Consider the following 27,984-nt stretch of genomic DNA (forward strand, 5'->3'; position numbering starts at 1 on the left):
TGGCTTGGTTGGAAAGTCACCCCATACACCAAAAGGTTGCGGGTCTGATCCCGGGTCAGAGTGCCAATGGGAGGCAACCGATCCATGTCTTTCTCCCACATTGATGTCTCTCTCTCTCTCTCCCCCCAACCCTTTCCTCTCTAAAATCAATAAAACATATCCCTGGGTGAGGATTAAAAATTTTTTCTTCCTCAGTGCTGTTTTAACTACATTCCACACATTTTTATGCTATGCCAGTGGTCTGAAAAGGATGTGTATTCTGCTGTCGTCGGAGAAGGTGTTCTACAAATATTGACATCAACATGCGATTGACCCAATAGTGTGTATAAGCCACGGTCAGGCCCCCGTCTAGGAGACGAGAATTCTGTATCCTTTACTTGCTGCAAGTAAATAAAGTCACCTTACGACAACCACGTCTCAAGCTTGAAGAGTAGGCAGTGAGCCCCTGGAATTCAGTAACGCTCTGCACAGAAGCCTTCCTCAGACCCCTTGGGCTCTGGTGGCCTAGGGCAGGCTGCACCCCCTCCCCACGTGGATGTTCTCTGCACCCCACGTAGATTCTGACACCCATGCTGGACAACCTGCCTGGGCAGATGCCCTCCTCATCCTGCTTGGGCTCGGACACCCTGTGTACTGGCCTGTCCCCCCACCATGTGTGGACACCCTTCTCCTCTGCTTAGAGGCCCACACGCTTCCTTGGACAGCTCTATCATGCGGATGCAATTCTGCTCCAGGCCACTGCAGAACCCTGCTGTGCACATGCCTCCTGTGCTCTGCCCGCCTGGTGGCTTTAGCACTGAATTGCTTGGGAAGGGAAGAGAAAGAGCCCTCATCATAACCGTAATGGATCTCACATCCTGTGTCCAGCCTTTAGCCCTAAGATCGGCTCTTGTCCCCTCCACAGGCACAGCAACACCAGATACTTTGCTCCACTGTGTCACCGAGATTCAGGCAGAATGAATTGGTTGACTAGAAACAGCTCTCTGCTAAGAATCACTGGAAACAAACAGAGCTTATTCCCTAAAATTCTACTGACTTAAAATATTTAGCAAACTACAGTGCACTTTGCAATATCCTTCCCCAATATCCTACACCTGTGAGAACTTATGAGGTTCCTGTTTATTGACAAGGCTCTGATGTTGGCTCTACAACTAACTAACTGGTCAGTCCGCAGATGTGCTATGTGACACCGTGTTGTCCACACTCAACCCCAGTGCCAGCGAGAACATGCTGTGCACCGTACTGATTTCCACTCAGACTGTGAGGCAACGGGAGCCTCAGCACAGGTGAGAGGGTGAACGCGTTCGTGCACATGGATGTAGGTATTTATATAGCATGTGCGTGCGTCTGTGCTCCTGCCTCTGACACACCCACCCACACATACCGTGTACACGTGTATCTTCCTGCCGTGACGCCTCACGGCAGACCCGACTCAAGGAGGCCTGGGTTTCTGGAACCTCCCACCCTCACCTCCACCAGTGGGAAGCTCTCACAAAGGACGGGCCCTTGTGGGCAGATTCCATCCTGCGTCCTTGCCCAACAGCCAGTGCCTGAGCCCCTGGCAGATGGCGCTTCAGCCCCTACCCGCAGAAGTGTGCATACACGAAATAAAGGGGCAACAAGCACTTCATGTGTGTATGTTACAGATCCTTTAACCTTATGTATCTGCTTGCCCACCTGGTTAGTTCCTAATTTCACTGAGATTGTATTTTGCACATGCCAGTTAAGGCCCGAGGTTCTGAAGTCAGACCCTTTTGAAATCCTGGCTCCCCTCTTGTAATTTTCTGACCTTGGGCAGGTCGGTCATTTAACCTCTTTGAAATTTAATATTCTCATCCTTAAAAGTGGGGTAAAAATAGGTTTTCCATCCAGATGCTGTAGTCCAGATCAAATTAGGCTTAGAGTTTAGTAGAGAGACTGGCATTTCTCAGGGATACAGTAGATGTCAGAGCTTGTGAACCTTGGGGAAGACATCTACTAAGAAGGGATCCTTGTGGCTCACCGGGCTAAAACTTTTAAAAACAACTTAGCAGCCATTTCTGCACAGGGGCCTCTCACACAAACTGCATTTCAGAGAAAAACCTGTACTGTGCTTTTGCCGGCTGAGCCACCCTTATAAAGGTTCCCTGGAATCCTATTTCAACCAATAGGACTGGGGCTTTCCCCATCCAATCATAGATACAGCTCTGACCAACCAGAGTGGCTCTATTTTCACCAACTAGGACAGTGCTTTTGAGCCAATCAAACTTCAAGGATTGGAGTCTTCATTTGCATGAGGGCAGATCAATCAGGGGCCAGGGGAAGGGACTTTTGCCCATATAAGCCACCTCCCTCCAGTTTTTTTTTCTTTTTTAAAGATTTTATTTATTTATTTCTGTAGAGAGGGGAAGGGAGGGAGAAAAACATCTACGTGTGAGAGAAACACGGCCTTCCTGCCTCTCACAGCCCGCAACCCAGGCTGTGCCCTGCCTGAGAGTTGAACCAGCCACCTCTCAGTTCGCAGGCCCGTGCTCCATCCACCGAGCCCCAGCTGCCAGGGCTCTGCTCTGGTTCTGGGGGTAACTGCGCCTTTCTGCTGCAGAGCGTCTTTCCGGCCTCACGAGGAGCGGAGTGTACAGCCGGAGAGGAACCTGACCCCATGGTCCCTGGTCCCAGGGCCCTTTCCTCCCACGGTTGCCTCCCAGCCGTGTTGTTACACAGATGAGCTTTTTGCTCTGAATAGTTTCCTTCTTCCCCGCACCCCAAATTGGGGATTCCTGTTGGCATTGAAATAGACCTTGCCTCTAGAATTTCTAATGAGAATTAAATAGTGCACCTTCTTTTCCCGGTTTGCTCTACCCTTCACCCTGTGGATCCTGTCCTGCAGTCTGGAGGGCAGCAGAACCACAGGATAGAGCAACAGCTTCATGCCTATGTGCCATATTTCATCGACTGCGCACCGTGTTGACTTGAAGGTACACAATTCAAGAAATTATAGCACTAGAAGAGGGAAAAATGCTGCTGTACTGTGAACTGACAAGCGATTATAAAACGCATCGTGTGTACAGGAATCTGAAAATGTTAAATGGGGAGAAGTGTCTCCTTGGGATCCTAGACGAAACGCGTGCGTTGCACACCCAGCCTACTTAAAAAGCACAATGCAGACAGCCGGCGCCCCGAGCGCCTCCGGGCCGTGCTCGTCTGCGCAGGCGCTCTCGTGCCGCGGGCACCGCGTTGAGCTGCCCCGCTGAGTTTCACTTTCCATTCCGTGGGAATCGAAAGCCGGGTGGGCGGGGCGGGCAGAGTGGGCGGGCGGAGCGGCGCGGGCGGGAGCTCGGCTCCGGCTAGGGCTCAGTGCTTCGCGGACAGAGCTGGAGCCGGCAGCACGGGGGACGCTCTCCTGTTTTCCAGCATCCAACTCAGCAGTGGGAGCTTGGCGCCGGTGTGGCACTTAAGGCAAGTTTGGTCTTCCTTTCCACAAAAACACCCCACGGGGCTATGCTCATATCCACCAGGATAATTAAGGAATGTATTAGGGGATCTGCAAATTTTAATAATGGTCTATAGTCATTACATGCATATGTGGGACGAATGAATTTTTTCCAAGTGGATATACTTATGTAGACTTTTTGCATGACTTCAAGCTTTTGAAAAAAAAAAAAATGGAATACACAGGCCAGCTAGACAAAGGTGTAATGTAGAAACAAAAGCTTCTCTAAATCCTCAACTCAGTATCGTTTTTGTGTACACCTTACTAGAAATTTGCATCTGTACAAGTCTTTAAAATTGTTATGGGGTTTGCTTTTTTTTCACTTGGCAGTATACGATGGACATCTTTCCATGACAAGCCATAGAGATATCTCCTAGTTTTGAAAATTGGTGCATAGTGTGAGGAGCATCTCATCTGTTTAAAGAACTCATGGACATTTAGGTTGTTTCCTGTATTTACTGGTGTAGATGATGCAGCAATAAATACCGTTTTATGTCCACCTTCATACTAACCTAAAAACGTACTTGTGGAAAGTTCCTAGAAGTGGAATTGCGGGGTCAGTGGGCATACATATTGAGAAATTGGAAAAATTTTGTCCATTTGGCAAATACTGGCAAATCACAGTATTTTAGTTTTGGTCTGCTTCCTACCTCCTCCCCACTTTTCCCGTGAGAATGCTAAATTTAGATCTTTAAACATAAACCTTCATTCTATGACTCCTGAAACTCTGGGTTCTTGAAAGTTAAGTCACTGAGGTGGCTGTACTTGGAAATTGCTCCAGAAATCAAGGCAGATATTTAAACATATTTCAGAGCTATGTTGTACAGAGGGAGGCGGGGTGGTGGTGGTGGTGGTGGTGGTAAGGTTAAGTCTGCGTATCTAGGTCAGGGGCCGTGTTCCCAGGACAATGGGTAGGAGACTAACAGGTATGCAGCTTCATCTTGGTTTTTGGAGCACTAGCAAAAAACTGCAGAGAAGGCTTTTTATCTCCCCTCTTCACTATTAACAGATGTGCTGCACAGTTCTGGAACTTTGGCGCCGTGATGGGCTTGCAAAGGGGAAAATGTTTAACCTGTACACAGGCTAAAAGAGGTCAGGTCCCGTCCTGACCAGCGTGCCCTGTCGTTTGGGCGATGTTCCACAAGCGGAATGGTGGGGGTTCGACTCCTGGTCGGGGCTCATGCCTGGGTTTCAGGGTAGGTCCCAGGTCCAGGCGTGTAGGAGAGGCAGCTGATGGACGTTTCTCTCTCACACTGATGTTTCTCTCCCTCTCTTTCTCCCTCCCCCTTCCCTTCTCATTAAAAATAAATAAATAAGCAAACAAAATCTTTTATTGAAAAAGATTTGATTAGAAAAAGAAGGTAAGTCCTAATGCCTTTCACATGGTTGGGTTTTTTTCCTTTCCTTTTCTTCTCTCTTTGTTTTTGGAGAGAGTAGCCCTGAGCTCCCCTCCTATTTTGGGTCTGAGGTGCTGAGCAGTCACCTGCCTGCCCAGCGCCCTGGCAGCACTGAAGAAGCACAGCCAGTAGTTAAGAATGAGGCCCGGGTGTGCTGTTGGCTTTATGGGCTGGGTCTGGAAGCCTGGGGCAGCTTGCGTCATACTCCAGGGCAGCTAATTTTGTGCTCGGGGCATTTACGGACAAAGTCAGGGGTTTTGCAGATAGTCTCGTTATGATGGGAACCACTCTGGGTTTCCTGCATCACACTAGTTGCTGTTTCTCGGACACCCTGGTCGAGTCTGTGGCTGCAGTGGCTGTGGGCCTAAGCCAGCTGCTTCTATCAGTCACGCCTCCTGCTTATTTTAAGGGTAAAAATTTAGGAAAGATGGGAGCTAAGTTGGTTTAGTTTTTTGTAAACAAAAAATGTATTTTAAAAATAACATTATTAACCATTGTCACCCTAATCAATTTAATTTTTAAAAACAGTTTATTTTTTAGAGCAATTTACCTTCACAGCCAAATTGAGTGGGAAGCACAGAGACTTCCCACATAGGGCCCCCGTCCCCAGCCTCCTTCATATGGACCTCCCCCGCCAGAGAGGTACATCTGTTACAATTGATGGACTACTCCGACAGCCCAAAGTCCATGCTTTACAAGAGGGTTCACTCTTGGGGTCTGTATAGTGCCATATATCCACCGTCACACTGTCATACATATAGTGCCATGCCTTAAAAATCCTCTGTCGGAGCCAATTTTTGGTCAGGGGTCTTCTGTGAAAATTCAGCTTCTTTGGGGTATACCTCTCTTCTCTTCTCTGGAGGGTGTTTGTCGAGCGCACTGAGCTCAGCTGCCTGCTGTCTGCCCACTCCGCCTTCCCCACCCTTCTGGATTCTAAGTTTCACTTTCCTTCCTGTTGTCGTCTCCCTTACCTGTCTCCTCTGCCATCAGCTCTGAAGGTCGCTGCCTTTGTCTGTTGCCCTTTGGCATCTGGCCTGCCAGCTTGGGTCTCACTGCCCTTTTCGGTTGCAGCCAGTCTTTCCCAGGTCTTGGTGGAACAGTGTCTGGAAAACACGGGCTGGGTGAGAGTCTCTCAAGGGTGAGACTCTGTTCTGTCAGATTCCCCCCAGGGTGGCCGCAGAGTCAGTCCTGTTTCTTGCTCATGGAATTGTCGCCTGTCCTCAACTTTGCTGAGACTGAGACTCAGAAGAGGAACAGCTGTTGATGACTTTTGAAAATAAATATTTGCTAAGAAAACGAGGTGTGTGTTAGCAAGAATTTAATAATATATCCACTTATATTTAGTTGTTTCCTAACTGCAGATGTTCTTCTTTCCTCCACATTTTATAAAAGAATTAAGAAAAAAGATTCTTACACTTCTTTTCATTCCTAATTCGTTAAGTTCTGGGATCTTGGAACGAGATCACTATGCCAACAAAGGCCCCATTAAAAGATATTAAATCTATCCTCTAAGTGAATTATTGATTATTTAAAAATTACATTATCAATTAATTGCAATATATTTAGAAATTAACGGAAATAATGAAGAGCCCTGGCTGGTGTGGGCTCAAGGGATTAAGCACTGGCCCACAAATGGAGAGGTTGCTGGTTCGATTCCCAGTCAGGGCACATGCCTGGGTTGTGGGCCAGGTCCCCAGTAGGGGGCATGCAAGTGGCAACCACACATTGATGTTTCTCTCCCTCCCTTCCCCTCTATCTAAAAATAACATTTGAAAACAAGAAAAAAAAAGAAAACCCAGAAATTGTGTGCAATCCCACCAGTGAGATTCACCTTTCAGTGACATTTTTGTTAGATTTCATCCCAGTCATGTTCTGTGTGTGTGTAGTTATGTTTCATGCGATTAGGATCATACTGTATGATTTCTTTATAATTTCTTATTATTCAATGAAATATTATAGTTATTTCCTCATCTTTATTAGTCTACAATTATTTTAATGTCACCATAGTATTTCATTTTATGAATCATAATTTAGTTAACTCTTATTGTTGCATTTTCTGTTTTTTTTTTTTTTTGCTACTATAAATAGTGCTGCAGCTCTTGAATTTGAAAGGGTACTTTTATTTTTTGGCAGTTGACAAAACAAAAAAAATCCTTGTTTGATAAATCACCTAGTGTTAAATGAGGAACAATAAGATGTTTAGAAGAATGGACAAAACGGTAACGGAATGAATGTCCCACGATTTCCTAAATGTCATCACTTTTCTTATCGATACGTCATTTTACCTTGTTTGTTAAGTACATAATGAAAATGGGCCATAAAAACAAATTTTGGTCAACAATCTCTTACATAGATATCTGATTATTTCCTGAAGAGAGAGCCCTAGAAGTCGAATCAGGTCCAGTCAGCACCGTTCGAGCTACAGGGGACAGGACCCCAGTTCGAGCTAGTCTGTAAACTGGCAGAGGACCTCTGAGTGGGGAGGCGTGGTGGCCTCCAGGGCTGAAGCTGAAGGCCGCTGGATTCTGGTTTTCTGTCTGTCTCCAGCTCTTGGCTCTGTCCCCTTCTAGTCATGGGCTTTTTTTCTTTGGCTGGTGGGTTTCCTTGCTGTGGTGGAGGAGACAGTTCAGTGCAAGTCCTTCTCGCCTGGAGTCACAGCTGAGCAGTCTAGGGGCTGACGATGGTCCGCTCTATGTGGGGCTGGCGGCCACCACTGCAGCAGCCACTGTGGACGCTGTGCGTCCGAAGGACCCCCGGCATGAGCTCTGCCTAGTCCTCGTGGTCTGAAAATGGAGATGGTTTTTGGAAAGGCGAGTCTGCCACCCAAAGGAGGGGCACTGGGCTAGCAGGAATGGCAGCTGTCATTCTGAGGGTGTGATACGCGTTGCCGGGCTGGCATCCAGGCTGACTGTTCGCACCCCCCGCCCCACCACCGTGGCAGCGCGTGGGATGTTGGGGGAAGGGCTGCATGTGAAAGGCTGGCTGTTGGTGCAGGACCTGGACCCAGGGGTCCCCACCTTCCACTCCCCCCCAGATCTTAAAATATTCTTTATTATACCTGAATTGCATGATATTTATTATAGAGTTTTTAATATATATGTTTATGATAATTTATATATAATGATAATTAAGTGATAATGATATCATTATATTATCAATATAATGATAATGATAGATTATAATTATATATAATGATAATTTTTATATATGATAATATATATCATGATAATTTGAGGTGATAAAATTCAAGTTCTGCTTTTAATTCATCTTCACAAAATGTGCAGAATTTGCAAATGGATTTTTTTCTTGAAAGACTCATGACTTAATTGGTATTAAATAATTAAAACTTGAAAACAATTCTCAAAGATTTCTTTGTTTAATAGTATGAGTGCTGGTATACCAAACAATTTTACAAAGCATAGAAGCAATACGATCTTAATTCTGTTATTCTAACTTACTTTTAAAATCGATCTATATTTTAATAATGTTTATTGATTTTAGAGAGGGTGGAAGGGAGAGAGAGACATCAATGTGAGAGAGAAACACTGATTAGTCGCCCCCATGCGGTACCACATGCACCCCAAAAGGGTATTGAACCCACCACCTAGGCAGGAGCCCTGACCAGGGGTTGAACCCCCTTACCATGTAGGGGAGGACGCTCCAACCAACCGAGCCACACCAGCAAGAGGTACTTTTAAAATTTAATAAATAGTCGAAAGCCCCCAAAGATGTAATAGTCTTCATAAACTATTTAGAAAACTATTAGAGACAACTATTTTTCTCTTTAATATGTGTATTAATTTTCTATTTATTTTCCTTCTTTAAACATTTTAAAGTAATAGTTGTACGTGTATAACGAATGGCCCAAAACATTCATTATTGCAGCATCTTCCTTTGGCAGCAAAAACGATGCTTTTGTACCTGACCACATGAACGAGGTGTCGCTGTGCTGAGTAGGGTGTGGAAGGTTTGCAACTGGCTGTGCAGCACTAACGGTCCCTCCCAGTGCCTTCGCTTTCTGTCACAGTAGTGACCCTAGACGGTGGCCGCTGCCCGCACAAGCAGGGACACCCGCGTTGCAGCGGAAGGCGGCGCTTGGTTGCTTGGCCTTTCTGAAGCAGCGTGGAAGCCACGGAGCAGACCTTGGCTGAATGACCACGTTCCAAACCACGCCTGGGGACTTTCCTCCTTCATCTGAAAAATTTAAGTTCCTGTACAATGAATGTTTCAAGTGCATTGGGATTCAGCGCCACGTGCAAGGATGTGCGTGTGTGACTGTGTACCACTAGGGGGCAGTGCCTCCCCACCGACTGTGGCCCGGAGTCCGCCTGTCTCCGCTGTGGCAGCTCGGTGACAGTGCCTATGCCTTTAGGGACCCCTCCCCACAGTCGGTTCACACGGAGTGTTGGGAACACCCACTCAGGGGTTTGTGAGTCAGATATGTCTTCACCGTGTTCATCTGCCTTAGCCGCCTGAGCAGTGCGTGTGTCTGAGTGAAAACGACTATTTAGATGGGCGAGTGAAGCCGGAGGGAGAGGAAAGAGCTCAGCGCTCCTGCTGCTGCCAACGCTCCTGCCCCCCAGCTGTTCTTGTCCCTTCCCCCCGTGCCTTCCTGCAGGGGCCGGCCTTGCAACCCGAGCTTACAGGCCCCCACCAGGGCTGTGTGGAAGCTCTTAGGTGTTCCGAAATGAAACCTGTGTCTTTGTGGTGGTCACACAGTAGGTAGTTTGACCCGCCGACCCCCAGGCCCCACAGACAGTAAGTCTGGTTTCGTCTCTTCCACGTGATAGCCTTTTAGTTATTTGGGAAGTTGTTTTGTTCCCTACACGACCTCATCCACTCCTTCACTCACTCACTCACTCACTCACTCACTCACTGGGCCCTGTGCAGGGTGCAGCGGAAGCTGCTGAAAATACACGGGGCTTGCAGGTGGATATCTGTTTCCAACACTAAGACTCTGTCTGAGATGTGCGTCCAGGAGGTTTGTTGGGGTGAGCAAAGCAGGGGTGGGAAGAGAGACAGTGGGGGGAGTGCTGCTAGATGGTCTCCTGCTCTGGGGCAGGATGACCCTCAGAGCTGTTTCGCCTGCAGGCACGGTGCCCAAGTCTTTATACCTGCGCCTCCTCTGGCCCCAGGATTGGGACTGGCCAGCTTCCTTCCCTGGGGCGGATTCCCCAAAGGACTCAGTTGGTAGCTGCCGGCCACTAACAACCCCTGGGCCCGGGCCTGGCGCCTGCCCTGCAGGGGTCTGAGTGGCATGCTCACCCACCCCAAGTGCGGAGATGGCTCTTCCCCACGCGATGAGAATACCGTGGGCCAAGTGGTTCAGTAGCTCTGTGCACAAAGTGCCTGGGAACCTGGACAGCACCCGGGCCTGCGGGGCAGGGTTTTCAGCGTTAACCCAAAACCGAAGGCCACCGTGAGAAACAGTGAGCCTTGGAGATCAAAGAACAGCTCTCTAGGAAGCTCTGATTCAGGGAAAGCCAGTCACTGCCCTGATGAGGATACAGAGGCCAGGGGTGTGTCTTCCACACCCTGGCAGCTCTGTTGGTGCAGATAAGCTCCCCCTGGGACACTAATTCTAAGCAGTATCCAGTTTTCAGTCTGGTACTCAGCGGGCCCTTAGTCATCACACCGCTTTCCTGTTGTCTTTGCAAACAGTCCTTTGAGGCACCCTGTCGCTCTAGGCCCAGTCCAAAGGCTGTTTGCCCCCCTTTAACATCCGAAGGCTTGAGGTCTCAGACCTGTGAGGCATTTCCCCTGGCACAACAGCTCTGACTCCATTTCAAAGTGTCTCTGTGTAAATCTTTTGCACCGGAAGTCAAGGCTGTGGACAACAGTAAGAGTACCTGTGAGCGGCCTTAGGCCAAGGACTTGACAGCCCGAGTGGGCCTCTGGGCCGGGGAACGAGGCCTGAGGGGACACCAGGCTTCTGGTCTGCACCCCGAGGCAAATATCTGGTCTGCCAGAACAAAGAACCTGGGGGTGGGGAGTGGAGAAAATGGGGAAGCCCACTCTGATGAGTTAAGAACGGAGACGAAGAAGGTGGGTGTGGAGTCTGGTTCTCGTCCAGCCCTAGACCCGTGGTTTCCAACTAGTGTCCGTGGCATAGCGTGGTGCTGCAGGGGTTTTTACGACATGCAACACCCGACTGTTATTTGGGGGCACTGAGCTTTTCCCCTCAGATGGTCAAATAAGAAATGACAACAGCCAGCACGAGAGTAGCCATCCGGTGTGAATGAATCAAAACTATACCTATATATATTTTTTCTCAGATTGGCAAAAAGTATGGTATGTTTTTGGCGTGCTGCAGAGTTGTAGTGACTGGTTCGTGTGAGCCATGGGACGGCCGAGGCTGGAACTGCTGCTGCGCAGCTTCGAGCCGGCTCCGGTCTCCCCACTCGCTCATCTCCTCCCCTACTCGGCCCTGGAAGCAGAGCGGCCCAGGAGTGCGTGTCTCCCCTGCTTGTCCTTAAGGCCTGTGCTGTATTTTCACAGACATCCCACTCAGGAGACCTCTTCCCGGAAGTGAGGTCATGCTGTGCTGAACACTGGCCGGCCAGCGGCCTGGGGACTCCGGAGTGGTCACTAATGGGCAAGGGGCTTCGGTTCCTGAGGACATCTGCACATCCGTCCTGGCTGAGTCTCAGCAACCCTCAGCGGACCCTGTAGAGAACAAGCGAGAGAGCAGCAGCATGAAGAAGAAGAGGGAGCAGCTACCTTCGCACCTCGGGGCCTGGGACAGCCCTCACGGTCATTACGGCCCTCTCCACCCCTCTCCCCCACCCCCTTTGACTGCACAGTTCACCCACCAGACCGCGGGCAGTAGGGCTTTCTGGTGAAAGACCCTTGATCCCTTGTGCCTCCATTTCAGCCTCTGTAAATGGGAGTAAAGGGTCCTGCTGCTGAGTGCATGTGGTCGTGCAAGGCATGTGGGGTGGGGGGCACGTGAGGCGTGGGGGGGGACTCCTCAGACCTCAGCCCCCTCCTGCCCGCGCTCCCTGTGTGCGGGTGTGTCCAGAGGCCAGCGCCTCTGCTGGTTCAGGAGCGTGACTCTGCGACCTGACACCCCTGGGTTTTTACCTTCTCACTGCCCTGCCTCAGGAATCCTGCGAGGAGTGGTCCTCCCTCCCTCTTAAGTCACTCACCTGCAGGGACCGTGGAGCCCCGGGCTGGGTGGGGAAGGAGACGTGGGCTGCAGGTGGGTTAGAGAAACGCTGCCTTTCAGATTTCTGACCTCCTGCTAGGTCCCTTGTCGCTTCAGCCCCTGTGGGTGAGTTTGGGCTATAGTGACTCTCCGAATGAGCTTTGTTCCGGTTTCTCCAACCATGTGGGTGAGTCGCCATCGACTGGGCACATGCCTGTGGGACTCAGCTCCGGCAGGAAGTCCTGCACGGTTTCGGAACCGTTTCTCACTTCTCCTTTGTTCTCCCAACAGTGGCGCATGCACCTGTGACGCTGAGCCACACAGTGTCCCGGGACACCTCTTTTCCTAGTGGACCGTTGTGTCGCTCCCCAGAGCTCCTGCTAGATCTGTCCTCCACCACTTTTTGCACGGTCCCTAAGGAGTTCTTCGTCTCTCTGAGGGGGCTTCACAGGATCTCGAGTCCTGAAGGAGAGTCCTGAGAGACACGTGACTTCTGTCACGTCCCTTAGCCAGGCCTTGTCCTCAGTGCCTTTCCTCCTCTTTCTGTAGGCCCAGTCGGTTTGCACAACCTGGGACAGACCTGTTGCCTCAACTCCCTGATCCAGGTATTGATCAGGAACGTGGGCTTTACCCAGATCCTGAAGAGGTAAGACTGTTACTCAGGCCTTAATCATGTATATTACGCTATATTTTCAAATACTGTTATTTCCAGTGATTTGGACTTTTAAAAATAATTTCGTATTTTTCACTTAAGTTGACCTTCCATATATATTAGTTTCACATGTTCAACACAGTGATTAGACACTCACGTAACTTACAAGGGGTCACCCTGATAAGTCCAGCACCGACCTGCCACCTCCACAGCTACTACCGTATCAGTGACTGTGTTCCCTGTGCTGTGCGTGACATTCCTGTGACTGTTCTGTAACTCCCAATGTGCACTGTTTTGAAAAAGATTTGTGTTTTTTGGAAAGAGAGGAAGGGAGGGAGAAAGAGAGAAATATCAATGTGTGGTTGCCTCTCACAAGCCCCCAACTGGGGACCTGGTCCACAACGCAGGCATGTTCCCTGACTGGGAATTGAACCGGTGACCCTTTGGTTTGCAGGCAGACGCTCAACCCACTGAGCCACACCGGCCAGGGCCCAATGTGTACTTTTTAACCCTTTACCTTTTTCACCTATTCTCCCAACTCCACCCCCATCTGGCAAGCATCAAAATGTTCTTTGTATTTATGAGTATCTTGGATTTTCTTTTATTTTGTGTTTTAGATTCCACATATAAGTGAATTCATATGGTATTTGTCTTTCTCTGTGTGACTTATTTCAGTTAGCGTACTACCCTCTAGGTCCATCCATGTTGTCACAGATGGTAAAATGCCATTCTTGTGTAACGGCCAAGTCATAGTCCATTGAGTACATGCCACACTGCTTTATCCACTCATCAGTCGGCGGGCACTGAAGTTGCTTCCGTAGCTTGCGATTGTAAATAGTGCTGTGGTGAACATACGGATGCGTGTGTCTTTCCAGATTAGTGCCTGGGTTTCTTCAAATAAATATCTAGAAGTAGAATTGCCGAGTCCTTCTTTGTCTCTTGTTACAGCCTTTCTTTGAAAGTCCATTTTGTATGGTGTACGTATGGCTACACCAGATAGTTTTGTTACTGTGTACGTGAACTCTCTTCCCATCTCTTTGCTTTCATCTGTGTGTGTCTTTCCATCGGAAGTGAGTCTCTTGCAGGTGGCATGTGTGAGGGTCTTGTTTACTTGCCTATTCAGATACCCTGTGTCTTTTGATTGGAGCATTTCACTCATCTGCATTTGAAGTAGTTGTTAATAGGTAGATATTGCCATTTTATTTAATATCAATTTTGTGTTGATGAACTCCTTTAGCTTTTTATCTGGGAAGCTCTCTATCTGTCCTGCGATTCTAAATGATAGCTTTGCTGAGTGGAATAATCTTGGTTGTAGGTCCCTGCTTTTCATCACTTTCAACATTTTGTTGCAAAGTTTCTGTTGAGAAATCGGGTGACAGTCTTATGGGAGCTCCCTTGTAGGTAACTGACTGCTTTACTCTTGCTGCTTTTTAGATTCTCTCCTTGTCTTTAACCTTTGCCATTTTAATTATCACGTGTCTTGGGCCTCTTTGGGTTCATCTGGTGTGGGACTCTGTGCTTCCTGGACTTGTAGGTCTATTTCCTTTACCAGGTTCGGGGAGCTTTCTTTTTTTTTTTTTTTGTAACTTGTTATTCAAGTGCAGTTGTCTCCATTTTCCAGGTGGAGTTTCTGTCACTCTTTCTTGAGATAAGCTTTCAGTCCCTTTCTCCCGCTCTCCTCCTGCTCTCGGTGTAACATGAATGTTGTGCTTGATGTTGTCTCCGAGGCCCCTTAAACTCTCCTCATTTTTAAAAATATTTTTTTTCTGTTCCGATTGTTTTCAAAATTGTTATCTTCAAGATTGCTGATTCTGTCCTCTGCTTCTGTTGGTTTCCTCTAGTGTATACTTTATCCAGTTAGTGTATCCCGAATCTCTGACTGCCTTTTAAACTGTTTCCTGTCTCCCGCCCCCTGTCGAAGTCCTCGCTGCGATCGCTGAGCACCCTTCTGGCTCGTGGTTTGACCTCTGCATCAGGTTGATGGCTGGTCTCCATTCTGTTTAGTTCTGTTTTTGGAGTTTTGTTCTGTTCTTTAATCTGGGACCTGGGTCCTCGTCTCCCCACTTTGCCACCTCCCTGTGCGTGTTTCTGTGTGTCAGGTAGAGCTGCTGTGTCTCCCGGTTGGGGCCGAGTGGCCGTGTGTAGCAGGTGTCCTGTGGGGCCTAGTGGCACAGCCTCCCTGGCCACCGGAGGCAGTGCGTTCACCGTGGCGCCGGTGCAGGTTCCGTGTGCCTTCCTGTTGTGGTTGCGCCTTGAGCGCTGTGGGCACGCCATTGTGATGCAGTGGCCCTCTGGCTGGCTGGTTGTGGGAACTGGTCGCGACGACAGTGCAGGGGCTGACCCTACGAAGCAGGAGGCACTCGGCTCTGGGGCCTGCCCTTTGGGTATGACATTTGGGGGTGGCTGGGCGGTGCTCTGGTGTGGTCTGAATCTGGCCACTGAGTGTATTGGTTCTGGGGCCTCTTGGGAGGTGCAGGCCCAGGTCAGCTGCTGCCTCTGGCCTGCCTGGGGACACCTGGTATGAGCTACAAAGTGATCTGCCGGTGGTTGCCCCTTGTGCTCGGCGTGGAGGGGCTGGAGAGACGCTGAGCTGCGAATGGACGCCAGCTGTTGTCAGTGTCGGGCTTGGGGCTGCTTAGCACGCCGAGGCCAGATGCTGCTTCTCTGGGGTTTGTGAACCTTTGAGAGACTTTAGGGAAGTCTGCAGCATGAGCCAAGCCAGTCTGTCTGTGTGGAAACGCCCCTGGAAACCGCTGGGGTGGTTCTGCAGGTTCACTGGTGTGGGTCTCGGGGAATCAGTAGGGCAGGACAGGCAGTGTGAGCAGGTCGATGGCGACTCAGATGTGGGGCCCGCCCGCCTGCGTTTTTGGTGGGGATGGGGGCTCATCGAAGGAACAGTGGCCTTGGTCAGCATGTCTGTCTGGGGAAAGCTGCCCCTCAGCCCTCAGCCCTCAGCCCACAGCCAGACGCCTCAGTTCCTCCCCATGTGTCTCCCTGGTGCCTTGTGAGATGCTGCCTCATCGCTGGAGTGCGGAGGGAGGGAGTCTCTCTGGCGAATTCATGAACTCCTGGGACTCCAGAAGCCCTCTGTCTCCATCAGCCACAGTCCCCACTGGCTTTCACACCCAGAAGTTAGGGGGACTCCTCTTCTTGCCACTGGAACCCTGGGCTGGCTGTGGGCCCCAGTGTGGGGCTGGGACCCCTTGCTCCTCAGGGGACCTGTGCAGCCGAGATGTCCCTCCTGATTTTTACCCGCCGCATGTGGGTGTGGGACCAGCCCGTCCTGTATGTCTGTCCCTCTTGCTTGGCTGCGTCTGCACATCCTTAGTTGTAGGCTGTCCGTTCAGCTGGATCTCAGGCAGTGCTGGATCATGGCTGTTCTGCCGTTTAGTTGCACAAGAATTTTGATGAGCTGGTGGGAGGAGGTGAGTGCAGCCTTTACCTATTTCTCCATGTTGCCCAGAAGCCCACAGACTCTTGACTATAGTTTCCTTTCGAAAGCCACCAGAGGGAAGTCTTGTTCTGCACATTCTGGACACACGGTCGCCTAATAAGTTCAAAAAATGTATAAATGCCACCCTGACTGGTGTGGCTCATTGGTTTGGGCTTCGTCCCAGAAACCAGAACGTGGTGGGTTCGATTCCCGGTCAGGGCACACACCTGGGTTGCGGGCCAGGCCCCCTGTGGGGGACATGCAGGAGGCAATTGATGAATGTTTCTCTTGCCCGTCAATGTTCCTCTCCCTCTTTTTCTCCCTGCCTTCTCCCCTCTCTAAAAAAAACAATACATAAAATCTTTTAAATAATTTGGAACACCGAAAAATTCTGATAACTGGCTTCCATTGCCAGAAATTCCGATTTAATTCACAGAGTGGCCTGGGCATGAAGACTTGGCAGTCCCCTTGAGTGTGCACGGTGTGCCCCCGACCCAGAGACCCAGGGCGGCTCATGGCTGCTGTTCCCTGGCAGGTTAAAAGTGCCAGTGGGCGTGGAGGAGCAGAAGAGGAGCGTGCCCTTCCAGCTGCTCTTGCTGCTGGAGAGGGTGCAGGACAGCCGGCAGAAGGCCGTGCGGCCCACGGAGCTGGTGTACTGCCTCCGGAAGCACAACGTGCCCGGTAAGACAGCCCCCCCAGCACCGGCTCCTGGCCTGGCGCTCCAGCGGGCGGGCACAGGAGACCGAGGGGGGGGAGAGAGAGCGAGAGAGCGAGAGAGCGAGAGGAAAGAGAGCTGAGGGACTAAGCGGGACGTTTGGTGGATGGTGGACCCCTTGTACCGGAGGCACTGAAGAGCCCACGTTTCTGCAGGCACAGGGTGGGTGTTGTTCACGCTCAACAGCAAACCCTGAAAACGCTTCCTTTGTGATTAGTATCACGAAGGAAATAAAATGGGCCTGAGGCAGCGGATAGGGTGGTTTAGTGCACTTACAATAGTGACCCCTTCTTGCAATGTCTTTGTGTTTCGGCTGATAGCTACCCTTTGATAAGATAGTCCTCGATGTGTTTTCACTTCTCTGTCTTCCTAGGTCTGTTTCCTAGGCTTCTGTACTTACGCTTTGAGCTTTACGTCCACTTACGTCACATGCACGGAACTCACTGCTTCTGTGTTGCCTCCCCTACCTCTGCAGTGGTCCTTTCTCTTCTTGTTCTCCTGGACAGTGTTGGGGAGGACCTGGGTCAGATACGAGTACTGAGAAAGTGCTTGAGTTTTAGGGAAGTGAATGAAGAAAATACATAAAGGCACAGAGCAGTGAGTGGCCGTAGGAATTCAAGTCAAATGTTGACCCAGACAGGAGAGAATCCATCATTAACTGTTGGTTTTATCTAGTTGGGTCCCTGGGTGGGGGCCTTTGGGGGTGGGTGGCAAATCAGAGGCAGAACACGTGGATGTTAAGTTTCGAGAGGAGCTCTCAAAAACCGGCACCAAGCTTATTTTCCATTCATGGCACCTGACGTCCAGTGGGGATTGGGCCTGAAAACAGGGCGAAGGCAGGAGGACGCAGGGTGGTGGACGCCCACGGGCATCCAGGCCCCAGGGCTCGAGCAGTGTCCTCGGGGACTTGCTAATCAGGCTGTGCCTTTCCTCTCTGGCCAGTGTTCGTCCAGCATGACGCTGCTCAACTCTACCTCATGGTATGGAACCTCCTTAAGGACCAGATCACGGAGGTGGACCTGGTGAGATTCTGGGAGCACGCACAAGTTTAAGACGCCGCTCAGTCAGCTCAGTCAGCAGTGGTCGGCGTGATGTGTAGAGAGGGTAAAAAGAGAAAATCTCATAAAATGCGGATCACAGCTCCATGATATTATTTTTTTTAATTAAAAAAAATTCCTTTATTGTTGCTCAGTTACAGTTGTCTGCGTCCCCCCCCCCCCCCCGCACTCCCCCTGCCCCAGCCGAACCGTGCTGTTGCTAACGTCATCGTCTCACCTCTCTGAGGAGAGCGACGAGCATTAGTAGCTGCTGTTTCCTGAGCTCCGGTCTGCTGGCTTCAGCTGTGGAAACTGTCCCGGCCTGGCCTGTGGATGGCTCTGCGCCTTTTCACCCCCACCCTCCCTCCTCCCACGCAGGCGGAGCGGCTGCAGGCCCTGTACACGATCCGGACCAGGGAGACCTTCGTGTGCCTGGACTGCGCTGGGGAGAGCAGCAAGGACAGCAGCATGCTGACCCTCCCGCTTCCTCTCTTTGACGCGGAGTCGAATCTCCTCAGGACGTTGGTAAGGGGCTTCTCTCGGTGAGTCTCCTGTCCCCACATGTCCCCATGTCCTGTAAGGGAATGGAGGCCATGGGGGACATCGGTTCGCCAAACCGTTCAGCTTGCGAGTGTGCGAGTCAGTGAAGCACCAGCTGCACACAGTCGTGTGCCCGCCACCCCTGCAGTCTCTTTCCACTTCATTATCCCCCCTCGCCCCGCTTAGCCCACCTCCACCCACTCACCCCCTTTCTGTCTGGCCATCTCCACACCGTTGTCTCTGTTCGATATAAAATGTCTTTTTGCTGAACCCCTTCTTTCTTCCTTAGTTCAGCAATTGGGCTTCTGCAGTTCACACTTGGCTTTTAAAAATCATTTCTGTTTCCTTTGCATGGCTCTGGCTAAGTTCTCCTTTGATTTGGCCAAAAAATTTCTTCCCTCCTATTTGTACTTTCAGGGGCCCTGTCCCCTTTTCCCCTCTGATCAGCAGGCACTTGGCACCATCCCGCCCTGGGCCCCAGTCTGGGCACGGCGACACCGGAAGGGAAGCTGACGTCCCCGCTGCAGGTCCAGGCTGTGCTCTGGACTCTGCACGGGAAACACCAACCCTGCTTGTTTTCTCGTTCCTGGGCAGGAGGAGGCCCTTCACTGCTTCTTCCAGCCCAGGCCGCTGTCCAGCGAGAGCAGGTGCTTCTGCGAGCACTGCGGGAGGAGGACCAGCGGCAAACAGGTACTCCCTCCCGTGAGCAGAGCCCCCCTGTGTAGGGGGGGGCTGTCCCTGAGAGACTCTTCACAGAGCCCCTGGCAGCCCAGGGTCCTGGGGCTCCTCCGCTGACATCAGGGCGAGAGGCCGCCTGTGAAGGAGGAGGGTGGGCCCGAGAGCGGGGAGAGTTTGCCCTCGAGGCTGGAGGAGCTCCCCCAGCAGACTCCACTGCGGCCCTGGGTTCCGCGCAGGTGCTGCTGAACTGCACCAGGGTGGCTCAGGCCTTCCGTTTCCACTGGGGCCCCGCTCTGCACCACATCCTCCTGTGTCCCCCCTCATGCGTTGGCTGTGCTATTTCTCCGAATCTCCCCATTTCCAGTGCCCGCGGCTTCATCTCCAGTGATTCTGCTTTCGCAGGTCTTGAAGCCAACACGTTTGCCCCAGACCTTGACAATCCACCTCATGCGGTTCTCCGTCAGGAACTCGCGGACAGAAAAACTCTGCAGTTCCCTGCATTTCCCCCAGAGCTTGGACCTAGGTCAGGTTCTTCTGACAGACGATGCTTCCCCCTGTGATGCCGATGGCCAGGTGAGGAGCCCCCCACTCCCGTCCCACGTCCATGTCCTCAGGATGCTCCACGCTGCTGTGCGGCGGAACCTTGGTGGCTCTGGGTCCACGTTCAGGTGGGCCCCCTTTCCATGGCTTGTCCACCAGTCTTGGTCATTCTGCAGGGTCACTGCAAGCATGTCTTATATCTGGAGGGCTCTCCCCCAGCTCCTCAGCCTCAGCCTTTCCTCAGCTGGTGTTCCTTTTCCTTTTTGGGGCAAAAGTTGGGTTTTCCTGAATATGCCTGGAATACCACCTGGTATAAAACACAGCATTCTGATTCTGGCTTACTTAGCAGTGAAATTCTTGAAGTCAGGGACTGTTTTCTGGTCCCCATGAAGCCCCAGGCCTGGCGCGGAGTAGATTCCAGACACATGTGCAGGGAAACATCTCCTTGTTCTGAGGTTGGGCGGGGAAAGCAGGGCCACAGGAGAGTCGCCTGTGTCTGCGCTTCTTCCAGCTCGGAGGGCAGTACGAGCTCTTTGCCGTGATCGCCCACGTGGGGCTGCCTGACCTCGGCCATTACTGCGCCTACATCCGGAGCTCCGCAGACGGACGGTGGTTCTGCTTCAACGACTCCAGTGTGTGTGGGGTGAGTGACACCACCCAAAACCACCGCTGGCCCCTGGCTAGCGCTCTCTGGTGTCTTTGGAGCCCAGGGCTGGGTGGGTCCCTGAAGTCACACAAGCAGAGTGGCCCTGGTCTGTGTGTATGGGGCAGTTTATGGGAGAGACAGCTGTTTTCTGCACGAAGTTGCCATCTGGCTAGCGCTCTCCCCGAGTCCACTTGTCTCGGAGTCTAGGGTTTGGCGTGCTAAGCTCAGTACCCTGCGGCTCCAAGCTGTGTGGGAAACTTAAGGAAAGCAAGGAGAGGTGGAAATGTGAAGGTAGAACTCTGGGCTGAGCATAACCAGGTTTAAGCAAAGAAGCGAGGGCATGAAGAGACACTTTACTTCCATGGCGTTTATCAGCAGACGCTGTGGGTCTCGGGAGTCCCTGGGCAGGTTTGTCGGGAGGAGTGAGGGAGGGGGGACTGTAGCACCCTGTGCTGTCTGGGTGCTTCACTCTGTGTGTTTGTGTGTGTCCAGGTGTCCTGGGAAGACATCCGGTGTACCTACGGAAATCGCAGCTACCGCTGGTAAGAGATGTGTTTGAGCAGGCGAAGCCCCATGAGCGGGCGAAGCCCCGTGAGCTGGCACAGGGCTCTTACTGCTGTGGGAACGCTCATGGATTCAGCCACCAGTGTATTCGCCCACCTCCCCAGCGACGAGCTGGTCCACTCCATCTTTCATACCCACCCCACTGCACCATGGTTTTCTCAGATTGTTTTATCTATTTATTTTTTTGATCTTCACCCGAGGATATGGTATTTTAAATTGATTAGAGAGAGAGAGAAACATCGATTGGTTGCTTCCTGTACTCACCCCGACTAGGGACCGAACCTGCAACCTAGGCATGTGCCCTGACTGCGAATTAAACCTGCAATCATCAGGTGTACAGGACGACCCTCCAACCAACTGAGCCGCCGGCCAGAGCGATTTTCTCACAGTTTACACTCCAAAAAGAACTAACGAGGAGGTAGCTCCTGTGCCCTCCATGTCCTCCCCCTGGCTTTGCACACGCAGGGCCTGGCCAGTGAGCTCATCACCAGCGCAGAGGCCCAGCCCTGCCTGTGTGCCCCTGTGCGTGCGTGGCCTTCCCTACTCCACAAAGCCTGCCCTGGTCCACCCAGGACGATCTGCAGGGGCTCCTCCTGAGCCCCCACTGTGTTGTAAACACACCTCCTTTATGGAAAGGGCCCCACAGTTTTGTGTCCGTTTGCTGACATAACTGTCACGGTAGCCCACGCTCTCTTTGGGGGCAAGGACCACTCTTTTCCTCTTTCTCCGTCTGGGGCAGTGGCTTGCATTTAGTAAATATCCATAACTGTACTTTTAAAAATCAATAACTATAGAGGGGAAGCTGGAAAGAGAAAAGCTGGGTGAAATCAAAGCAGAGACTTTGTAAGTGTTCTGGCTGAGTTTCTGGGTTAGGGCTGGTATTGTGCACCAGGGGTGATTTTGGAGATGGTTTCAGCTGCACAAGTTGTCCGGATCATTTGAAAAGTAATGACCTAGGTGAAATTTGTGTCTGAAATCCTCCAACCAGATTGAGCAACCGAGATGGCGGTGTAGGTAGACACACTGCACCTCCTCGCACAACCAGAACTGACAGAAGATCGAACGGCAAGGAAGTCCGACACCAAGTAGATAAAAAAGAAACATACATCCAGACCGGTAGGAGGGGCGGAGACGGGCACCGGGGCGGAGAGGACTCGTGTGGCCGTGGCAGGACCGAGACTGGCGGAGTGTGGGACGAACGGGGCAGGCAGTCTGACCACTAGCAGACCCTGCGGCCCCACATTCACGCACAGAGAAACCGAGAGGGCCGGACTCAGAATGGCAGAGAACGGGGCAGGCAGAGCGGCGGTAGCACCCCGAGGCCCCACACTCGGGCACAGATAAACCAGGACCAACGGCGGGGAGTGAAGCAGACTGCGTAACCCAGGGCTCCAGCACGGTGAAATAAAGCCTCAGACATCTGATTGAAAGAGCCCGTGGGGTTTGGGGTGGCAGCAAGAGAGACTCCCAGCCTCACAGGAGAGGTCGTTGGAGAGACCCACAGGGGCCTAGAGTGTGCACAAGCCCACCCACTCGGGAACCAGCACCAGGGGGACCCAATTTGATTGTGGGTAGCGGAGGGAGTGACTGAAATCTGGTGGAAAGTGGAGTGGGTGCCATTGCTCCCTCTCGGCCCCTCCCCCACGTACAGCGTCAGCGCAGCAACCAGTGTTACCCCGCCCCGGGGAACACCTAAGGCTCCGCCCCTTTAAGTAATAGACGCGCCAAGATCAAAAAAAAAAAAAAAAGGCCCAAATGACAGAACCCTTCAAAGCTCCAGAAAAAATACAACTAAGCGAGGAAGAGATAGCCAACCTATCAGATGCACAGTTCAAAACACTGGTTATCAAGATGCTCACAGAATTGGTTGAATCTGTTCGAAAACCAGATGAAAAAATGAAGCCTATGATAAGAGAAACAAAGGAAAATGTACAGGGAACCAATAGTGATGCAAAGGAAACTGGGACTCAAATCAACGGTGTGGACCAGAAGGAAGAAAGAAACATCCAACCAGAAAAGAATGAAGAAACAAGAATTCCAAAAAATGAGGAGAGGCTTAGGAACCTCCAGGACATCTTGAAACGTTCCCACATCCGAATTATAGGGGTGCCAGAAGGAGAAGAGGAAGAACAAAAAATTGAAAACTTACTTGAACAAATAAAGAAGGAGAACTTCCCCAACCTGGCAAAGGAAATAGACTTCCAGGAAGTCCAGGAAGCTCAGAGAGTCCCAAAGAAGCTGGACCCAAGGAGGAACACACCAAGGCACATCATAATTACATTAGCCACGATTAAGCAGAAGGAGAGAATCTTAGAAGCAGCAAGAGAAAAGGAGACAGTTACCTACAAAGGGGATCCCATAAGACTGTCAGCTGATTTCTCAAAAGAGACCTTACAGGTGAGAAGGGACTGACAAGAAGTATTCCAAGTCATGAAAGGCAAGGGCCTACATCCAAGGTTACTGTATCCAGCAAAGCTGTCATTCAGAATGGAAGGGCAGATAAAGTGCTTCTCAGATAAGGTCAAGTTAAAGGAGTTCATCATCACCAAGCCATTATTATATGAAATGTTAAAGGGACTTACCTAAGAAAAAGAAGATAAAAAATATGAACAGTAAAAGTGACAGCAAACTCACAGTTATTAAGAACCACACCTAAAACCAAAACAAAAGAAAACTAAGCAAACAACTAGAACAGAAACAGAACCACAGAAATGGAGATCACATGGAGGGTTATCAATAGGGGATTGGGAGGGGGAGAAAGGGGGGAAAGGTACAGAGAATAAATAGCATAAATGATAGGTGGAAAACAGACAGGGGGAGGGTAAGAATAGTGTAGGAAATGTAGAAGCCAAAGAACTTATAAGTATGACCCATGGACATGAACTATAGGGGGAAATGTGGGAGGGAGAGGGTGGGCAGGATGGAGTTGAGTGAAGGGGTGGAAATGGGACAACTGTAATAGCATAATCAATAAATATATCAAAAAAAAATTAAACAACAAAAAAATCCTCCAACCTTCCTTTTCTCTCTTATAAGCACCTCTCTTGGGTGCTCACTCTTTGTCAGTTCCTGTTGTCAGCAACTTCCCTCCCCCATTAATTAGGACAGAGTTTGGCAAGCTGTCTAAAAAGGGGCCAGAGAATCAATGTTTTAGGCTTTGTGGGCCACACAGTCTCTGTTGCAGCTGTTCAATGCTGCTCTTGTGGGTGATAAGAGCGTGGCTGTGTGCCAGTGGGATTTCCTGGATTCGTTTGCCAGCCCCCGATTTAGATGTTGACGGACCGCAGTGTAGTGGTTGTTCCCCAGGTCCCACGTTCTCCTCTGAGGTGGATGGCTGTCCAACAGCCTGGGAAGTTTGCTGACCTTTATCCTGTCGTGAATTAATAATGTATCAGTTAACTGCGACTGTTTCATTTCTGCTATGATGTTGCATTTTTTTTTCTCTCTAGGAGAGAAACTGCCTATCTTCTGGTTTACATGAAGACTGAGTCTTAATGGATATGCCCTAAATCTGCAGAGACTGACAAAGTATCATTTTCCTTTTCTATTCCCGAATCTGCTCTTTTAGGAGATGTGGCAATGAGGAGAAGCACCATTTTCAAATTGTATAATTAAACTTTATTTATAAACAGAGGTCATTACAAAAATATCTAACTGTCACCTCGTGGGTGTTGATCAGTCAGAAGGGACACTACCCCCACCAGCTGGCCCTGGCCGGGTGGGCAGAGCAGGACGCTGCTCCTTTGGTTGCCAGGCTGTGGGAGTGCAGACGCTTTCAGGGGGCCGCGACCTGCCTGCAGCATCCAGTGTGCAGGGGCAATGGAGGGAAGTATCTCAGTGTTTTATAACTAGTCTGGTGGTACTGGCTGAATATCATTTCTATCTAAATATTTTTTAATTGTTAAAACCTATGTTAATACTCTAAAACTCAAGTGCTTTATCATCGTTATTCATTTACGTGACAGATATGTACTGAGCACCCACTCTCCATGAGATTGCATACCAGGCACAATAGTGAATAAAGTTTTATCTCTAAAAAATCGTTTGCATTTTAATGGGTGGTAATCAAAATACGTAAGATGCTGAGGGTTTGTGCTCTAGGAATTCAGAGGAAAGGGGAGTCCCCTCCATCGTGGGGCCGCAGGAGAAGACTTCAGGCCAGAAATGGGCCCGGGTGGAGGAGGGGCCGCGCGTGCAGGGAAGAGCACCCTCACTGGCACCGCTGAGAAGGGCCAGGCTCCAGGTTCAAAGGTTGTCTCTGATCTGGTTTTGAACCAGGGAAGCAAGTGGTAGGCAGGTGGGGCGCCAAGTGTAGAGGGTCTTTAACTAAATGAAGAAACTGGAATTTAATTTAATAGGTAATTAGAGACTGTTGAAGGGCTTCAAAAAGAAAAGGCACGTGCAGTGGTATTTCGGTGAAACAGATATGCTGGGGGCTGGAGATGTGGACTAGAGACCGGTGGAGAGGATGGTCACGGTCACTAGAGCTGCGTGGGAGGAGAAATGGTTGTGGATCATGAGAGAAGGGTCCAGGGAGACGCCAAGCACAGCCTGGAAAGTGAACAGGGTGGATGATAACATCCCCATTTTACAGACAAAGCGACTGAGACCTTCATATAGCTAATGAGTTGGCCAAGATTTCCTACTTAGGTGGCAGAGCCAAAGGTTCCAACATAAAATGTGGGTAACTTCTTTACTAATTTATTTTTATTGGAAAAAAATAGCCATAAAAGGTTAAATTAATTTGCCATAACACATTATCAAAAATGGGTGGCTTAAAACAACAGCAATTTATTTTCTCACAGTGCCAGACACCGGAAGTCTGACACCAAGGTGTCAGCAGCATCAGCTCTCTCAGGAGCCAGCAGCCTCTCTGCCTCTCTCCTGGCCTCCGGCGACGCCTGCAGCCCTGTCATCCCTTCACCCTCCCGTGGCCTTCTTCCCTATGTGTGCACTTGACTGTCAGCGAAGGACAGCAGCCAATGGAGTAGGGCCCACCCTAACCCAGTGTGACCTCACTGTCACCTGGCTAATTACCTCTGCAAAGACCCCATTTCCCAGTAAGCTCACATTCTGAAGTTGCAGGTGGACAAGAATTTTGGGCAGGACACTGTTCGATGCAGTAAACGGTGTGCACCCCTCTCAGCCTCTTGTGTGCATTTGCGCACACACATACCACAGCCGTAATTTTAAATGTGTCAAATGAAGTCAAAGAGTCTGGAGGCTGTGCCAGAGAGAAATGACAGGGATTTCTTCCAGAGCCTTAGCATTTGCAAACAGACACAGCCAGGCCAAAACCCTGACGTGTACAAAGGAGAGAAGAGAGAAAAATTCTTATGGTACAAAGCACCTTCCTGAGAGTTATTCATCCTGCATTCTTAGCCCTAGGATGGGTTCTGGGTGGTTATCAGTCGTGACGACGGACGCCAGGTGGTCTGGAAGGTGGATGCCAGGAGGTGTGGTCACCCTCGGTGGTCTGGGGTTGTATGTACATGTGAGACCTTCAGGAGCAGCTTTTTAATATCTTAAACAACTTTGGGAAATGACATCTGCATATGGTTTTTCTAACGAGAATGTGATGTTACTTTCCAAGTTTCTTTTATGTGGGCTGCATGTCAAAATGTTCATGCAGATCATGAATGTTCTGGTTAAATTTATTCCCAAGCACTTTATCAGTTTTGTTGCTATTGGTTCTTTTCTTTGATTGTATCTTTAGTCTTTGTATACATAAAAGATATTTATTTCTTCATATTCAACTGTAAAGCATGTTTATTTTAACCAGTGAACTGAAAACAAGTTTGTTTTAGTTTTAAAGATGTTGATATTGTAATCTAAGTCACATTAAATTTATGAACAACTTTGTGAATTGACATCTTAATGTGTTTTTTTACGCAAGAACACAATGTTACTTTCCAGTTGTTGAAGTGTCTTTCATTCGGTATTACTTAAAAATTGTGTGCATACAGATGTTGCACATTCTTGTTAAGGTTCATCTTAGGTATTGTATCTGTTTTTTTGCTATTGCTTTTCTTTGATTATATCTCTTTTTTCCTTGTTTTATAAACTTGTTTTCTGGAAAATAAATTGAGTTATAGACATTTCCAAATTTACCCCCAGAAATCACATGCCCACAAAAATTTTTTTCAAAATGCATTAAGAAATTGTAAGCATACCCATACTACAACTGTCTTATCCTCAGTTTGTTTTATGTTTGATCTAAATTTTTTTCTTTTCTGATTCTAATCTTTTTTCTTTTTTATTGTTGTTCAAGTAAAGTTGTCTCCATTTTCCCCCCATGATTATATCTTTAACTCACTGTCTCTACATACATCTAAAGGATATTTATTTCTGCATGTTATTTCCTCTCCCTGTAAGAAATTCTGTTATTTGTATTAATTGCTTTTCATGATTATCAAGGTAAATAAGCTATCATACAGTAATAAAATTGTGTTACTTTAGCTAGCTATGTAAAAATGTAAAAGTAGATAAAACTTGGAAGAAAACCTGAAGAAGTGAGGTAATGTGAGAAGCTAGAAAAAATTTTGTTGGCGGTGAGTCATTAATGATGAAATTAAACAGGAACAAGAAGATACTTCTAAGTGAGTTCAGGGCTTGGACCCCTGGTCCTGCAGAAACCGGAAGTGTTTTGTAAGAGAAATCGCGCCCCCTGGAGGTTGTCGGAGGAACTCACGATCTGGCCAGTGTCCGCATTGTCCGTAAGGGAGATTTGAGATGGTGAATTTGGGAATCTGGGAAAGCAAGAGTACTTACTGTTAGTGACGTCACAGAACAGGTATTAAGGAGTGACGTGTGAGCAATGACAGGAAAGCCGTCATCCTGGGACGCCTGCAGCGCTTCACCACCGTGACTCCGTGTCTCCAGGCGTCGGGTCCCTTTCGCCCGCTACGCTCGGGCAGGTGCCCGCGCAGCCTGGACACTTGCACCGCGTCTCGGCCACCGGCGAGGGACAGAGGGGCTGGTGAGGGACGGGGAAGGGGGGGGCAGGAGAGGCCGGCGGGGCTGTGATCCGGTGGGTCGGGGCTCGGGGTTCGGGGACAAGGCCGGATGGGAAGGGAAGGGCGACGCGGTGGGGACAGGAGAGGGTGGACCGGAGCCGCCCGGGGGAGGTTTGAACGGGTTACCTTGGGAGCAGGAGGGGGAAGGGC

General features: G+C 49.9%; 1 protein-coding gene across 2 annotated transcripts; it reads left to right on the plus strand.

Moving 5' to 3' along the window:
- Nucleotides 1-3,305: 3,305 nt before the first annotated feature.
- USP18 (ubiquitin specific peptidase 18) lies at nucleotides 3,306-26,633 on the plus strand. Of its 2 annotated transcripts, XM_045200386.3 has the most exons (12): nucleotides 3,306-3,435; nucleotides 11,365-11,619; nucleotides 12,563-12,659; nucleotides 16,634-16,779; nucleotides 17,756-17,835; nucleotides 18,229-18,375; nucleotides 18,985-19,080; nucleotides 19,471-19,641; nucleotides 20,120-20,251; nucleotides 20,747-20,796; nucleotides 24,268-24,346; nucleotides 25,624-26,633. In XM_045200386.3, exons 2-11 carry the CDS (start codon nucleotides 11,562-11,564, stop codon nucleotides 24,311-24,313), a joined length of 1,023 nt encoding a protein of 340 aa, XP_045056321.2. In that variant the 5' UTR covers nucleotides 3,306-3,435; nucleotides 11,365-11,561; the 3' UTR covers nucleotides 24,314-24,346; nucleotides 25,624-26,633. The 2 variants fall into 2 exon arrangements, with proteins under 2 accessions (XP_045056321.2, XP_024422476.2); XM_024566708.4 differs by lacking the exon at nucleotides 25,624-26,633 and having other exon boundaries at nucleotides 24,268-25,564.
- The last annotated feature ends 1,351 nt before the right edge of the window (nucleotides 26,634-27,984 follow it).

Source organism: Desmodus rotundus, chromosome 13, assembly GCF_022682495.2.
Source record: "Desmodus rotundus isolate HL8 chromosome 13, HLdesRot8A.1, whole genome shotgun sequence".
NCBI classification, from domain to species: Eukaryota; Metazoa; Chordata; class Mammalia; order Chiroptera; family Phyllostomidae; genus Desmodus; species Desmodus rotundus.